At 40.0% G+C, this 17414-nt stretch overlaps 1 protein-coding gene across 1 annotated transcript in view; it reads left to right on the top strand.

Annotated features, from left to right (window-relative positions):
* Positions 1–17414, top strand: part of SLC22A15 (solute carrier family 22, member 15) — an 86229-nt gene that overhangs the window by 33509 nt on the left and 35306 nt on the right. Inside the window, exons 3-6 of the mRNA XM_012658463.1 lie at positions 3667–3799; positions 4449–4613; positions 9430–9559; positions 14337–14552. Coding sequence (XP_012513917.1) covers positions 3667–3799; positions 4449–4613; positions 9430–9559; positions 14337–14552 — 644 coding nt within the window. The remainder of the gene's footprint in view (positions 1–3666; positions 3800–4448; positions 4614–9429; positions 9560–14336; positions 14553–17414) is intronic.

A 17414-nucleotide genomic window follows, 5' to 3' on the forward strand; every position in this document is an offset into this window, starting at 1 on the left:
TATCATCCTCTTCATCCCCGCTCCACTTCCACTGGAGATCTCACTTGATATTTCAATGAAAAAAAAATGGAGCAATCAGGCATCATTGGGAGTTCCTTCCCTGCATAGTCCCGTCTTCCTCCCTTTCACAGGGAGGAAGGCTAACCCGTCTACTTTGTACACTCAAGCCCATCCCTTCTTGCTCTGTTAAGTACTTTTCTCCTGCACGTACATGTTCTCTCCTGGATCACTCTCATCAACGTACGCACATGCTCCAATATATGCCATTTTTAGAAAACACACAAATAATCCTTGACCCCACATACCTGTCCAAATACCGTCCCATTTCTTGGCTCTCCTTCATAGCAAAACTGCTTGAAACCATTTTATGCACATCTGCTGTCTACAGTTCTTCGGCCTCTTCCAGTTCTTCAGTGCTCCAATCTGGCTCCATTCTCACTCTACTGAAATCTGTAAGTGTCCATTCTGTTTGCAGGTGTAACTGTCATGTCTCATCCTCATCTTGACCTCTAATGTAGCATTCAATATCTTTGACTACTACTTCCTTCCTAATCAGATTGCCTGTTGTGGCTTCTGTGACACCATTCTTTCCCCTATTTTCTTGCTGTCTCTGAGTTCTACTTGTGAGTTTTCTGTAGTGGTTCTCTTCTTCTACTCAGCCTCTGAATGTAGAAATGTCCTGGGACCCAGTCCTGAGCCTTCCTCTCTGTGTAGAGTTTCATAACTCTCAGAACCTCTCCCATGAGCTCTAGATGCATATCCAAATGCCTGCATGGCATCTCCACTTAGATGTTTTATAGGCATGCTCTGTCTGAACTTGTCCGAACAGAAATCTTGAATTCCTACCACTTCTCTATGTCAGTAGATGTTGCAATCACCCACTGAATGGCTAACACAAAAAACTTAGGTGACTCTTCCTTTTCCTGCATCCCTTCCATCAGCAAGTCCTGTTAGTTCTGCCTTCAAAGTATATCCCACGTCCATGCAGTTCTCTCCAGCATCACTGATTCCACCGTTGTCCAAGCCATCATTATCTCCTAAACCTATTGTAGTAACCTCCCGGCTCCCACTCTTTCTTGTTGTAATGCATTCTCCTAGAGCGGCCAGAGAGATCTTTAGAAACGTAAATCTAGTAATTCAGTGTCTGCTCTTTGTGCTAGAATAAAATCCCAGCTCTTTACCATGTGTGGCCCAGGCCCCTGTGTGATCTGGTTCCTGCCCACCTCCCTGGCCTCATTTCATATTGCCCCCACTAGAAACACACTGGTACGTCTTCACCTTGGGACCACTGCGCTTATTCTCATGTTCCCAAACAGCTTTTCATGGTTGGCTGCATCTCATCATCCAGGTCACAAATGTCAACTTCCCCGAAAAGCCTTCCCTGAGCACCTTATGTGAAGTCACCCCTCCCAGTCTCTCTCTATGGGGCTGCTTATTTACTGTCTGTCTTACCCTACTGGAACTTATTCTTCATGGGGGCAGGGATGATGTCTAGCTCATTCACCTCTGTATTCCAGTGGTTACAGTAGTTCTTAACCTCTAGTAGGAACTAATCAAATGTTTTTTGAATACCTGAATGAAAAAATGTCTGGAATGTCATTCAGTTTCATGTTATATTGCTTCCATCACTCTCTCTTACCGAAATCGTGACTGCCACCAAGAGCAGTAATTTCCTGATTATTTTTTTCTAAAAGCAATAACTCTGTTTACTATTGAAATAGTAAATCCAAGAAGGATAAGGAAAACCAGTTAATTAACATTGTTAAAAATTGCGTATGAAGAAGACCAGAGAATTCAGAAGTAAAGCAAGGAATTAGTGAGGTGACAATATCCTTATCTGTTTCCCAATTCCTGAGTCCCTTTTTTTTGTTTTTCTGGTTGGGAGGAGGCTGGAGATGTCCAGAAGCTGTGTTGTCGAGATCTTTATCTATCCAGTCTTACAAGAAATACAAGGGAACGAGAGGTGTTAGAGGTGCTTTGAGCCCTTATGACTGGTGGTCAAAGCATGGGAAAGGAGTGGTCTGAAAGGTGGAGAAGGGCGAGCATGAGGGTTCCTTCTTGCAGGTTCTCCATGAGGAGAAGCTCTTCATGAACCTGTCATCGCTGCCTCTAGGAAGGGGTCTTGGAAGAGGAAAGATGAGTGCTCTCTTGGTGCTCTGAGGTTACCTCTGTGACTTTTATCCTTATAACCAAATATTAATATCATCTTTAGCATATTACTAGATCAGACTTGAGATGATGGGGTTTTACACAGAGGTTGACAGCTTTCTTTTTAAGTTCCTAAGTTGACCCAAAGTAGGCAATAATAGTAAGGAATTTTTTTCTTATTGTAGTAAGTTTACATGACATAAAATTTACCATGTTAATCATATTTAAGTGCATAGTTCAGTTACTTTAAGTCCACTCACATTGTTCTGCAACTGTCACCACTGTCCATCTCCAGGACCTTTTCAATCTAAACCTAAACTCTGTCCCGTTAAACAGTAACTCCCTCTTCTCCCCTTCCCCTAGTCACTGGTAGCCACTATTCTATTTTCTGTCTCTATGAAGTTGACCATTCCAGGTACCTCATATAAGTGGAATCATGCAGTATTTGTCCTTTTGTGTCTGGCTTACTTCACGTAGCATGATGTCTTCAAAGTTTGTTTTGTGTCATGAATCAGAATTTCATTCCTTTTTATTTTCTAATTTTTTTAAAATTGAAATACAGTTATATATATTTATGGGGTACATAGTGATGTTTTGATACATATAATGTATAGTGATCAGATCAGGGTAATGCACCATCATCTCAAACATTTATCATTTCTTTGTGTTGAGAACATTCAATATCCTCCTTTTAGCTATTTGAAACTATATAACATATTATTGTTAACTATAGCCATGGTACAGTAGTAGAGAACACTAGAACATATTCCTCCTATCTAGCTGTAATTTTGCATCCTTTAGCAAATCTCTCCCTATTCCCCTCATTCCTTTTTGAAGCTGAGTAATATTCTACTGTATGTATATACCACATTTTGTTTATCCATTTAGCTATTAGAGATGTGGGTTGCTTCTACCTTAGCTATTGCAAATAATGCTGTTATGAACATGGGTATACAAATATCTCTTTATATTCCTGCTTTCAGCTCTTTTGGATATATACCCAGAAGTGGAATTGCTAGATCCCATGGTAATTCTGTGTTTAATTTTTTGAGGAAAGTATTCAAGGGCTTTTAAACCCACTTAACTATTAGACAAAAGGTTTGTCATTTATTGGTTCATATGTGCCATGTAGTGTGTTAGGCATCAGAGAAATGGAAATGAATGGGACAAGACTCCTACTCTCAAGAAATGCAGGGCCTTAGGACAAGGGACAAAGTCAAGAGATGCATAAATAATTAGCCATTATATACTGTTTTCAATTCTGTAATAAAATATATGTAGAGTACTATGAGAACACGTTATAACAATAATGATCTAGTCTAGTGTTTCTGAAGATAAGATCTCACTGGATATTGTCTGAGATGGATGTTTGACAGAATTCTGGTTAATAGTGGGCCATGCAGTATAGAAGTTCCAGTGTACAAGCTTTTGTTGTACATTTGGTTTTTTAATAGCTAGCTCAGTCCATTCATCTTTTCTGTGACCTAAATGTCTCTCTTTCCTTTTTTCTACCTCTAGTGGTTTTTAATTGCCAACAGATCTTACAAAGTCAGTGCGGCAAGCTCTTTTTTCTTCAGTGGTGTGTTTGTTGGAGTTATCTCTTTTGGTCAGCTTTCAGATCGCTTCGGAAGGAAAAAAGTCTATCTCACAGGTAATCTATTAGAGTGTTCACGAACTGAATAAGAGGACTTATTTCTCTAAGATTTTTAGGGAAATATTAAGGGGACTATTTCCTTAAGGTTCTCAGGGAACTGGCACAGAACTGATTTTTATTACACCGGCAAGAGGCCAGACTGCAGGCAGAGTTGATTTTGGCCAAGCATTTTTAGTGACAAGCCTATCTACTTAAGGCCAGATATTTGTGTTGTAAACTTTTCATCAGTGATGGTGCTTTCTGCAACCCCCAAATTCTAATTTATGCCATGTTTTTAAGGAGAGCAGCAAAATATTGAGACAACTTACTAGATTCATTTCTTTATATCTCTCTGTGTTAATTCATTTCACATGAGCTCTACAGGACTCGGCATAGCACACTTGACAAGCTGAGCATGAGCAAGGATTTTTCAATTTCCAGCATTATTGTGAATAATTGAAAACTGGGTGTGATTGACAGAAATCATGTAATAAAGAAAATAAACCTCAGTTTTCTTTATAGTTTTTAAGAGAAACTGTTAAAAAAAACATAGCTCAGAAAATTTAAGTTTACAAAGGTTTGTTTTATAAACTAATGAATATAATTTATTACTTTCATCAAATGCCATTTTGCCTCTGGATTATTGAATATTGTTCTTTCTTTCTAGGTTTTGCTCTTGACATCTTATTTGCTATTGCAAATGGATTTTCCCCTTCGTATGAGTTTTTTGCAATAACTCGATTCCTGGTGGGCGTGATGAATGGAGGGATGTCACTGGTGGCCTTTGTCTTGCTGAACGAATGCGTGGGCACCGCCTACTGGGCACTTGCAGGTACTGCTTAAATCACACAGATTTGGATGTGGTGAGAGGCTCCAGAAAGTCCTGTAGGGAACCGGTTTAACTCTAGAGTCTGAAATACATTTGGACTTGAGGTGCTCTATCCAACTATTAGACAGTCTTTCCTGAGATTGTTCTGTATGACCTTGAACGAGTTATTTTATTCCTATTCCTCTGTAGAAAGTCTTCCCTGGGGCCTACCTCACAGATGTGAGCTTGCCACCCACCTCATGGATGGCTTACAGGTTATTATGGAGAGGTCAGTTTCTTCAGAAGGGCATTAACCACTTTTTACATCTTAAGCTGAAAAACAGTGCAGAGATAGGAAATACTAGAAACTCCTTTCTTGGAGTTTTCTTCCTATATAAATCCTTGTTTCATGGTCCTGTCTTGTTTTAACCATTCTCCTCAATTCAGCAGATAGTACTATTGTAGCATTTCTTTACTCATACTTAATTTCCAAAATTGAGGCTGTATTCTGTATTATTTTTAACCATCCCATTACCTTCTCAAGAACTACATATATAGTAAAATAAATGATTTTAAAAGGTTATTTGACTTAAGATATTGCCTTGAGAGAGTGCCTAAGACTCTACTTTGTGGACTTAGGTTTGCAATGATAACTTTTTTGTTTATTTTCATTCATTTGACAATGATTGAGTACCACTGATGTTCTTATGTCAATATGGGAAACAAGTTGACCATGTGACAAATAAAAATGTGTCTGAGTGAGGATATATATGAGACAATATCTCTGTCTTCCTATAGAACTGATGCACAGTGCCAGCTATCACTTGCTGCGTATCTGTTAAGTGCCAGGTACCATGCTAGGCATTTGACATATATCTGTAATATCCCCAGAGCTTACAAGTTAAGAATTTCTACCTTCATTTTATGGATAAGAAAATTGAGCCTCTGAAGGGTGAGGTGACATGCCCGTTTTCACGTAGCTCATAACTGACAGGGCCAGGATTGCATCCTGGGCCTGGCTGACACCCAAGCTCACATCATTCCCGCTGTTCCCTGAGGACGCCTATGGAACTTCAGTCTGTCACCTCACGTGAGTGCTGGCCTGGTCAACCTGTTATTTCTAACTATTGTTGTTTTTGAAGTTGTGTGAGGTCCTACATAGAGCTGGAAGACAAAGGCTAAATAAAATAGACTCCTGCTTTGTTTGTGTGTCCACTAAGCTGTTGTTGAACTGAAGAATGCGTAGTATTGGGGCAGTTAGAACTAGTTTAGGGAGCAAGAGATACCGGCTTCATCCTAGTCGGACAGTCTTCCTGCTGCTTTCTCACAAAGCAGTGCTTTATCGTTCACCTTGTCTATAGCAACGTCCAAAGCCTTTTGAAACAAGCTGTTAATACTTTTTCTCTCTAGCCCAGCTTCTAAGCTAAGACCAGTGACAAGACTTCCTCTGAGTCTTCAATTTGCATTGACATTTTAAGGTCATTTTTCTAAATAGTGGGACCCGACTTTCTGGGACTTTCCAAGAAATTAGTAATGTTGGTGATCACCCCTGCTCCCTGTATCCAGGGAAAGCATTAAGGCACTCTCTCCTTTGATTTCAGTTTCCCTGAGGGCCAAAATTATGCTCATGTAAAGCATCATTAATACATGTTTTTCATGTACTTATCACATTTCTCCATTAAAATATTAACATTTGACTTTAGTTGTTGCATGAGGATGCTTTTTTACAAAAGATGTATACTGCCTCCACCCTGTGAGATTATGAAAGGATGATCCCCATCCTGTTGCATGTTGGGCAAAAAGAAAGACCTCCTAGTCTCTTGTTCCCTTGCCAGTTGCCTAAAACCAGTGAAAAGTTTCCATTAAAATACTTTAACCTCCTATTCTTGTCATTGAAGCTGGGTTAAAATGAGGCTGTTAAATTTTCTGTCACAAAGAAAAAAGGGAGTCAGGAAAAAAACCTGTAACAGTAGAACCAGATGGTTACCAAATGCAATGTGAAATTCAAGGAGAATGTGAGGGTTCCCTAAAGGCTGGTACAGCAACCTGCACCCAGGACGAAAGTAAGGCTCCGATAGCACCTAGAACTCTTTCGTGAGGAGCTTCCTTCCCTCTCTCATGAACTGAGGTCTTCCCCGTGGTTTTGTCCTTGTCAAGCTGGTTTTTTTCCATGGCTTCAAATATGCTCATGAATTGCAAGAAGTTGGGAAAAAAACTAAATGTTCAGCAATAGGGGATTCATTGGAAATAGCCTGATTATTTAGCAATAAAAAATTAGTTTGAAAAATTATGCTTGATTACAAAATATTTGCAGTATGTATAAAATGTGTAAAAAATATGTATAAAAAGCATAAGTACAAACTGCAAGCATCTAATTTTACCAGTTTGCAAGAATTTTAATAAGAAGAATGAGGTTAAGTGCCTGAAAATTGAGTATTAAAAAACAAAAATACTAAAGCTATGAGAAATTTTATGTTGCTGTATTTATTATTTGTTTTCTTATATTAATATCTTTGTATAACAGGAAGAATTGGTGATCATTGTAAAACAAAATCAAGAAATGTATACAAGTCTAACATTATATATATAGTCCTAACCCCTAGAGACAACTGGGTATGCTTCCAGAGCTCTTCCTTTGCATATCCATTCCATAACATTCATTTATTGAACAGACCCTGCCTTACACCAGACACTGCTTTTTTAGGCACTTTGGATAAAAGACTGGACAAGACAGGGATGGGTGGGGAGAGGTCCCAGCTCTCATGGAGTTTATGCTTTAATTAGGAGAGGCAGAACAAATAGGTGAATTCAGAAACTTACAAGTACAGTGAAGAAAATTAAACAGGATAATGGGCTAGACAGTAAAATTGTAGGTGGTAGTTACATTAAATAGGATAGTTAGAGAAAACGTCTATGTAGTTGTTTGATCTAAGACATGAATGATAAGGAAGATCTAGGCATGTGAAATTCTGGGAGAAGAACGTTCCAGCCAGATGGAATGGCAAGGACTAAGGCCCTGAAGCAGGAAGGAGCTTCTCTGAGAATTGAAAAGATATCTGTGGCTGCAGTGTAGAGAGTTAGGGGAAGAGTGAACTGAGAGGTCAGAAGGAGCCAGATGATATAGGGCCCATGGTAGGCCAGATGAGGGATTTGTTTTTTATTTGAAGTACAGTGGGAAGCCAGTGGGGTGCATTAAAAAGGAGAGTAATGGGATCTCATATATACAGAGAGACGACTCTGGTAAGTGATGAAAAATGGATGATAGAGGAGAAAGTAGAAATTGAGAGATCATTTGGTAAGCTGTCATAGTTGGCCACGAGAAACCAGTGGTGGCTTAGACAAAAATGGGAACAGCAGAGAAGGAGGAAAGAGAGTTCATTCAAGCTGGATTTTGGTGAGAACGAGACTCGATAAAGGACTTGCAGAGATGGGGAGTAAGAGGACTCAAGGAAACATCAGGCTTGTATTTGAAAACTAGATGGCTCGTTGGTGCCATTTAAAAGATGAATTCATAGCTAGATACTATTTTCTAACCTGCTAAATTTAGCTTTTTCTCGTATAAACTGAGCAGGTATAGCAGACTTGAAATGAATTAAAAATAAGCAAAAATAAATCTAAAAAATAGGTATAAATACATAAAAGCATATAAATAGTTAGAAAACCACCCATGGTACTCCAGAATTATAATATGCAAAAGTGGTGATTTGAAATGTTCATTTTTAATTAATTTTTTTAACCAAATAACCTAGAGCCTTAACATTTACATCTCTATGCCTTTTCCCTGTTGTCAGTTCCAGACACATACATGCAGCTTCCTCTTGGACATTAGATAAGAATATCCATTGGCCCCTCAAATAAAAATAATTACTTTCTTTCTGTCTAAAATCTGTATCTTCTGGGACCTCTACCTATGTCATCACAGTATTTAAGGTCACCAAACTAGATGCCTTTGAATCATTTCCTCTTGTCTGTCATATCCAGTTGATGTTAAGTCTTACTGATTATGACAGAGACTCAACTCTAATGAGCTCATACACAAAGGGAAATTATTTGGTTTAACATAACCAAACCATGATGAGCCAGGCCTTGGAGATGCCCAGAACCAGAAAGTCAGATACTTCTTCATCTCTGCTCTCCATCCTCTCTGAGAAGCTTCCTCTGCTCAGTCAGAGAGACAGGGCCCAGGCTGGTCTCAAACTCCTGGGCACAAGCGATCCTCCTGCCTTGGGCTGCCAGAGTGCTGGGATTACAGATGTTAGCCCCTGTGTCTACCCTCTTCAGGGACCTCATATTCTGCTTGGGAGAGAGAGATGAGAAACAAATAATTATAAAATGTCACATATCTGATGGTGATAAGTTAAGTAGGGAAGAGCAACAGAGAGAGTTGGGGGAGTGTGTTGTCATTTAAGATAAGAATTTCAAGGACAGCTTTAGTGATAAAGATTAAATCCCAGTATTGCAATAACCTCATGATGTAAAAACCGTATCACCCATATGGCAAAACTATTTCCAAGCCTCAGCCACAGGTTGAGGCAGATGTCAGTACAGCAGTCAGTGCAGAAAGCATTTGGACAAACTCTCATAATTCATTTTGTCCCCATATGGTTTGTATTTTTCATCTGTCCTTCCTCCATTTCCACTAATTTTCTGGCCTCTGTTATAGTTTTATCATCTGATGCTCAACATTTGGGTCATTTTTTTTCTTTTCTGTTCTGCCTCTTCCACTTGCCAGGATAGGGCTGATATCTCATAAGGAAAGAATTTGCTCTGTGACTTGGGGTTGGAAATGGTGGTGCAGATGGTGCTTTCTCCAGTGACAGTTCTCTTTTCCCTGAATTAGGATCGATTGGTGGCCTCTTCTTTGCAGTTGGCATCGCCCAATATGCCCTGTTAGGATACTTCATTCGCTCCTGGAGGACCCTAGCTGTTCTGGTTAACCTGCAGGGAACAGTGGTCTTTCTCTTATCTTTGTAAGTACTTTTTCCTCTTAGAGTTTTAATTTAATAAGCCGATGGAATGTTTTAAGAGGATGCTGGTCAATGAGCAGCGTTATTCCCTTCCAGGAGGTTGCCTGCATTGACTCTGGTGAAGAACTAAGTTCTGCAAGTGCACCAATTCTTAGCAGCTCCTGGGAAGAGACATGCTTAATTAATTCAGAATGAAGGTATCCCTTGTTTAAAGTAACCCCTCAGTAGACTGCATTTTACCCTTCAGATTGTTGGCATAGGGAACCAATTTCTTTTTCAACGTAACACCTGAAGCTTAAAGGTCTTCAGGCTGGATATGATCATGTGCTGGGTGTGAGACTGAGATGTGATGTTATAGGTATCCATATGGAATGTGTAGTGACAGGTGTTCATCCTGCAGGTGAGTATCATCTCAGGGCCTCTAAATGTGCAGTCTGGAGCCAGGCTCAGAAATGGGAAACGTCCCTTGCAGGGGCCCGAGACAGTAAAGGATGATTCCCTGGTCAGGGCAGGATTCTATAAACGATCGCCCAAGGTGTCACACTGTGGTGTTCTAAAACATTCCCAAATGCCACAAGGCAAGCCACCAATTTAGGCCCATTTCACCAGAAGTTTTAATGTGGTGTATGAAAAGTTTTTCTTCCTTGAGGTGTTAGATATCTAATTTCAATCATCAAAACCTTTGACATAAACAAAATTTACAGCCAGTGGTACCCAATTTCTTCTGTGCCATAAAGTGAGGGAGACCTATAGTAGCATTTTAATTCAGATAGCTCTTTGATTTAGTAGCTCTTTATTCAGGTACCATATTGAGATTTTTTTTTTCTTTTGAGATAGCATCTCACTCTGTTACTCAGCTAAAGTACAGTGGTATCATCCTAGCTCACTGCAACCTCAAACTCCTGGGCTCCAGCGATCCTCCTGCCTCAGCCTCCCAACTAGCTGGTACTACAGGCATGTGCCACCACACACGGCTAATTTTTTTATTTTTTATAGAGATGGGGTCTCCCTCTTGCTCAGGCTGGTCTCGAATTCCTGGCCTCAAGCAGTCCTCCCACCTTGGCCTCTCAAAGTGTTAGGATTACAGATGTGAGCCACTGCACCTGGCCTATATTGAGATTTGATGGGGACTGAACTGAAATTTGTTTTCATACTATCTTTGAAAGAAAGAGAATCGTTAAATGCAAAAATGAATACAGTAAAAATAGCCTGTATTATAAAAACAAAATTTATTAAATCTACTTAGTTATGTGAATTCAAGTGAGGTAATTTTATTAGGAAGGAAAAGTAACAGTATTTTATTAGCTTGTGTACTGTAAATTTTTGAAAGTAATAAATGAGTGCCTAGTATAGAATTTGAATTAATAAGTATTCATGTAAATATTGAAGAATAAATGTATTTTCCTTTAAAATATTTGGTAAATCTTCTCCTTCTCCATCCAGTCCAGCTCTCATCTCTCTTTCAGTAGTAGCAGCATTTTAGTGGATGATCCGAGTCGTTCTGCTTTTCTTTTCCTAATATGTAGTTTGAGTTAGCTACTGCTTAGTGCCAGGTTGGGATGTCTACTCACTGGGACGTGAAGTCAGTTTATGAAACGTGGAAAGGAGACAGAGCACACGTAAGATGTAAATATATGCTTACTCCAGGCCGGGCTTCCCGCAGTCTGCCCCAGTTCATCTTTCCTCATTTCCTCCCGTCCCGTTCCCCTTTCCTGTGCTCAGGCACACTGAGCCACTGGTTCCCAGTGCACACATCGTGCTTTTCTTCTCCATGCCTCCGCTCAGTGCGGCACCTGCTCTGCCAACACTCTTCTCCCCATCTCCTCTTACTCAGTTCATATTCTGCCACTCCAATTTGCTAGAATGCCATCCACCCACGCTTTTCCTGATCTTTCCCCACCTACAAGTCATTCTCTTTCTTTTCTGATTTCCATAGTGCTTGCCTGTACCCTCTGAGTGGCCCTCAAGTTTCTGCTCATGCCGAAGCCATCTCTCTCATTCTCAGCTGGGAGCTTTCTGACAGCAGCAGGCTCTTTGCTCCACGACCATGTTTCCCCCGGCACGAAAGCCAGGGCCTTGTGCCCAGTAGAGTCTTTGTAGCCATTGGACAAATGTTGGCACAGAAACATCAAGAATTACCTTCAGAATTAGCCACCAGCCCAACATAAGAAGTCATATTATGTACCTTGTTTGTTCACCAGAAATATTTTTACCTAGCTTAAAAATTCCTTATTTTTATAATACTTGAATTTGAGTAGCTTTTTTTTAAAATCAGAGCCCCCTTAATTTATAAAGATGTGCCATCTTTAAGGATATTCACAGAACATTTTCGAGCAGATTGTTAAATTAGCATTTTAGCTTCCAAAGGTGCCCAAGACACAGGTAACTCTGCGGCTGTGTAGCGTGTAGCATATTGGAAGCCTGCTCCTTCTTTTACAAATGTGTGTTACTGTTTTGTATTTATAATCTGCATGTGTTGGAACTCATATACCAATCTGTCCACTGGCAGCTAGGTGACCCTTCATGTAATATTGGCCTCCCAAAATGAGGAGAAATAGAAGTTCCTAAGTTTGCATGATCAAACTAAACCCTTTCGGCCGGCATAGTGGCTCACACCTATAATCCTAGCACTCTGGGAAGCCCGAACGGGAGGATTGCTTGAGGTCAGGAGTTAGAGACCAGCCTGAGCAAGAGTGAGACCCCCGTCTCTACTAAAAATAGAAAAAATTAGCCGGCCAACTAAAAACAGAAACAAAAAATTAGCTGGGCATGGTGGCGAGTGCCTGTAGTCCCAGATACTTGGGAGGCTGAGGCACGAGGATCACTTGATCCCAGGAGCTTGAGGTTACTGTGAGCTAGGCTGATGCCACGGCACTCTAGCCCAGGCAACAGAACAAGATTCTGTCTCAAAAATAAATAAATAAATAAACAAGCAAATAAACAAAAAAAACCTTACCCTAGAAGAAAGTTTTATAAACTCAGAACCAAATTTCCAAAGCCTGAATATCTCTCAAATATCATCTTTAAAAATGATTTATAAAGTTAAAAAAATAGTTTTTATTGCTTGTAAACAATTCTGAAAACACAGAGAGGCTTAACAGTAGGGAAAGATGACTTACATTACCCGAAGAAAATGACTTAATATTTTGGTATATGTCCTGTTGATTCTGTTTTACTCCTTTCAATCTTGCTCAGTTTTCATTTTTATTATCGTATGCTTTCTCTGTGTATTTATCACAGTAGTCTTCTTTTATTTAGATGTAATCAGGTATTTTTGCATAGTAGCTCGTGTAAGGTCCCAGGGATAGAACCAATTGATCCAACTGATGGTCTGCAGACTTAACTTCCAACACAACAGTGTTTTACTTGATTATTTACTTGCATGTCGGTAATAATAATCAAATGGCAACGAAGAATTAAATAAAGGGATTTTTCAGGATGCTGTAGATGGCCTTTGTTCCTACTTTTGTTGACAGTCAAAAGTTGTGTATGAATATTCTCTTCCCTAGTAGCAAAGCCCCTGGGAAAATTCCTGCCTTTTTGTCTCCAGCATCTTTCCTCATAGCACCTATTACAGTGCTCTGTACAAACTTGAAATGCTCAATAAATGGTTAATGATGGACCGGCTGTCCGTTAAGGTTCCAAATCCTGTAATGTCTGTTGCTATTCCCTATCCTTACTGAAAGGCGCACAGTGAATTCTATTAATATAAAGCACCTTAAATAGCCAGTATTATTCATCCAAGTTTCATTTTAGGCAGATAATGTCAAATTAGATAAAAAAGTACTTGATATTGTGTTTAGTAAACAAGGCTCCGTGTTCCTGCCTGGGTTTTGACTTTGAAAAGTCCTCTAAAAGTGTATACAGAATGATGAAGAGGCAAAAAGATATAATATTTAAGTTTTGAGGCTGTTTGAAGATACCAGTGGAAAATAACTGCAGGTTTGTAACTAGGAGTTAACCAGAAATTAACTTTTGTTCTTTAAGGTCCCGGAGGATCAGGAAATACCCTCAAGGCATATTAAAGCTAATGTGTCAGGTGATTTGAGTATTTTGAAGCAGCAGTAAATGCTCAAAAGTAGCTGTGATAATAAACTGCTTCATTTTTATGTATAGTCTTAAAATAATCTCTACCTCCTAAATAACATATGACTATGTTAAAAACACTTCACTTTTTTAAAATCTGTTTTTTCAGATGAGATAATAAAGATAGTTCTATCTTCTTTGTGAGACTTTCTCAGAACTTTAAAAACCCAGTGTCTCTAAGTATTCTAACAACACTTGGCTAGGATTTAGAGATGGGCGGGGACCCTGCGGCCTCGAGGCCTCTTGACTGAATCCAGATTTTACATAACAAATCTTTTTAATAAAGGGATTTCTTCTGTGAAGTTTGGATTCAGTTGAAGCCCCCACAGCCGCCCCACCCCGCCTTAATGCTGTGCTAAGTTTATAGCATTATTCAGTACTATAGACTTTACTTGCCATTCGCATGTTAAAATTTATTTAAAAATAAATGCATACTGTGTACCTATTTTTAACCACCATTTTGAAAGCACATTCTTGGTTTCCAGTGATAAAATAGGCCACCATTTAACACTGGCATGCTGTTGAAAGTAGTGAGCTCTCTGTCTCTCTCGTATGTCATTACGAGAGCCGAGTTTTAATGCTAAGAGGGAATCCCTTTGTGATGAGGGAATCCACGTACTGAGTGGGTGATTTTTCTCCTCTGAATGCACGTGTACCTATATGAATATATAGCCTTTAATGACGTCTCTTTCAGATTCATTCCTGAATCACCTCGTTGGTTATACTCCCAGGGTCGACTGAGTGAGGCCGAAGAGGCACTGTACCTCATTGCCAAGAGGAACCGCAAGCTCAAGTGCACGTTCTCGCTAACACACCCGGCCAACAGGAGCTGTAAGGAGACTGGAAGTTTCCTGGATCTCTTCCGTTACCGGATCCTCTTAGGACACACTCTGATCCTGATGTTCATCTGGTAATTACGTCAAAGGGGTGTCTTGTTGATCTTCAGCTCAGGTTGCTAAAGGTCTCTTGATTATCTATTCCTTCTTCACAATTACAGAAAAGTTTACCCCTCTTGTCAGCAAGAGGTTGTTTTCTCAAAAACAAGGCCCCTGTCCCTTAGCACCTGGTGTTGCCCACGCCTCTGCTGTCGCGGCACTGTCTCTCTCTAGCAGCAGGTGTTGGCGTCCGATGGGCAGGTTCTCCGAACTTGAGTTAAGTAGACATCAGAAACACATCTTTGCTCTTGAGGTATTTAATGTAAATATTTAAGCTCCTTACCCCCTCCAACCTCCCCAAAAGGAAAGAAAGCAAACAAGCATACCAGAAACAGAAGATTTCTAAATAGGACTCTAAAAGTACCTACCTTTGGTTTTGGCATCAAGCAGTTTGCTAGTACATTCTAATTGCAGTGCTCTGTGCTGCACTGAGGTGTGCTAAATATTATCCCTTGTAGAGATGGGACCCCGGGAGTTTGAAGTGTGAACCCAGAGCCATGTATGCAAATCAGTGATTGAGCTGATGAGCACTCCTCCCAACCTGACTTTCTAGTTGTTTGGCTTATTCCTACCTGCCTCTCAAAATACTCTCAGCATATATGTAAGTTGTATTCAGGGGTTCACGATGGTTCCATTTAAAAAAATGAAATTGTAGAAAGGGAAATGCATGGGCACATACAATTCATGGCTTTCACATATTGTCCATTCTGCTTAAAGTGTCATAAATGTTATTTGGGGCATTAATCCTCATATGTCCTGGCTAAAGGACTAGACTGTTATGCTGTGGCTTATGTGTATTTGCCATGAAGGCCGCATAGAACTCTATATTTTCATGTGGATAAAGGAAATTGATTTTATAGGAACATAATGTTATATATAAAGCTAAAAAGAATAGAATGAGAATAAGAAGCTGCAAAAATATTTTTCTATATCGTGATGCTCTTTTCCTGCCCAAGCACTGGCTGCTGCCTTTCTGGTCAGGGGCCGTGTCACACCCACTACTCCCTTTCCGCACGGAACCAGCACAGTGCTGGGAATGTCACACGTGCGTAATAAATGTTGAGGCTTGGAGGCCTGGAGATTAAGAGAACCTTTGACAGCCAAACCCAACAACACAACATAGGAGCTACTAATTTGAGGTTCTGCCTATTCAAAAGCAAGTATTTACAAAATATTAATATGTTCAGGTACTTAGGGCTCCGTAAAACTCTACATTTGCATATCACATAGACAGCCAGTCAAACCCTATGCCTTGGAGGAAGCACCTACTTCTTGGAGATTGTTCACTATTTTTATTTTTAAGATTTTTATTTTTTCCATGTGTATTAACTTCTGGGTTCTGGCATTCAGTGGAGAAAACAAAAAACGAGACTTAGGGCCAGTGAGGCTGTCCCTGTTTATTTCTTGTACAGTCAAATAAACCTCTTCCCCCAGGCTCAGAATGTTAAAACACATGAAAATAGAGACAATGTCATTCCACATATTGCTGTTATTTTCGAAGATGCTATAAAATTCTAAGGTCTTTTCTGTGGATCTGTCATTGAAGAAAGCCTTAACTGGAGATTAAAATTATACCTCTGTGTTTAACATCTGTTCTTTTGGTTATTTCCCACAATGGTGCCTTTTTAAATAGTTCTTTGATGCCCTAAATATACTGTTAAATATTGTGCAACCATTTTAAATTTTGTTTGGGGCACATAAAGAAGACTGAAATGATTTTAATAGCTGTAATTATGGATCTCAGTGACCAACTCTGCCATGAAGGCAACTTGCAGAGCAGAGGCCCAGCCTTGGGGATGACGAGGCTCACATTCTCCCATTCCCTCTCACCACCAGCTGTTAACTAAATACTTCCATTGTCCTGAACTGGCTTTGTTTATTCTTGCCCTGACTTGATGCCATCAAAACTTGATTTAGTAGGTGTATATCTGTTTTCATGGCTGGTATTTCTTTGTATCCTTATACGTGATGTCCTGGCTGCAACCCTGCTTGTCATCCTTAGTATGTGAGTGACAGCTCCATTCCAGTAAGAAATAACAGGAAGTAGGTGCTGCTTCTGGCTCACTTGCTAGGGAAGGATGAATTGCTAACCAGTCCAGCTCCAGGGACTGGAGCTTTTCCTTCTCCCCATCCCTCTCTCCTTGCATTACCATAGCCCATTCTTAATAGCCTGGGGTACTTGGCCCAATTCTGTGTTTTGGAAGAGATGGAAATAAAGCTGTCCCTTTTCTGTTTGATCTTATCATAGCCACAGCTCATCAGACTTTTTCTAAGGAAAACTAAAGGGAAATAAATGAGAACTTCCCCTTAATAAATACTGGTCAAACTGAATTGCAAAAGCATAAAAACTGATGAAATTAAAACTCAGGTGTTTTACTGCTTATATAGAAATTTATGCTTTACCAAATGTATTCATACACTAATAAAGCCCAGTTTCAGGGTTTTGTTTTTGTTTGTTCTGTTCTCTTTTGTTGTTTTTAATAACGCAGTTTCCTAGGCACAGAAGATTCTATTACCACCTTTCTATCACCACTTTGAGGAGGCCCTGATTTGGAGCTTCAGACTGGCACTTTGGCGGGCTTAAGCTGCTCGGCTTTTAGTTCTCAGATTGCAGGAGATAGGCTCGGTGCCTCCCACGAAGCCTGACGCCCAAGGGGCACTCCCTAAGTGTTTGTTTCAGGAACATTGTGCATAAATACATAATGACTTGTCTTTTTTCTCTTGTTCTGGGTGTCTGTAGTTTGTGTACCTGCCGCATTCAGGATGAGGTCAAGACCTGGGCAGGGAGGTGAATGGATCATCAGGGGTTGGGGTACCAGTCATATCTGGCCTGCAGG

The sequence above is a fragment of the Propithecus coquereli genome, unplaced genomic scaffold, assembly GCF_000956105.1.
Source record: "Propithecus coquereli isolate 6110/MARCELLA unplaced genomic scaffold, Pcoq_1.0 Scaffold589, whole genome shotgun sequence".
Classification (NCBI taxonomy): Eukaryota; Metazoa; Chordata; class Mammalia; order Primates; family Indriidae; genus Propithecus; species Propithecus coquereli.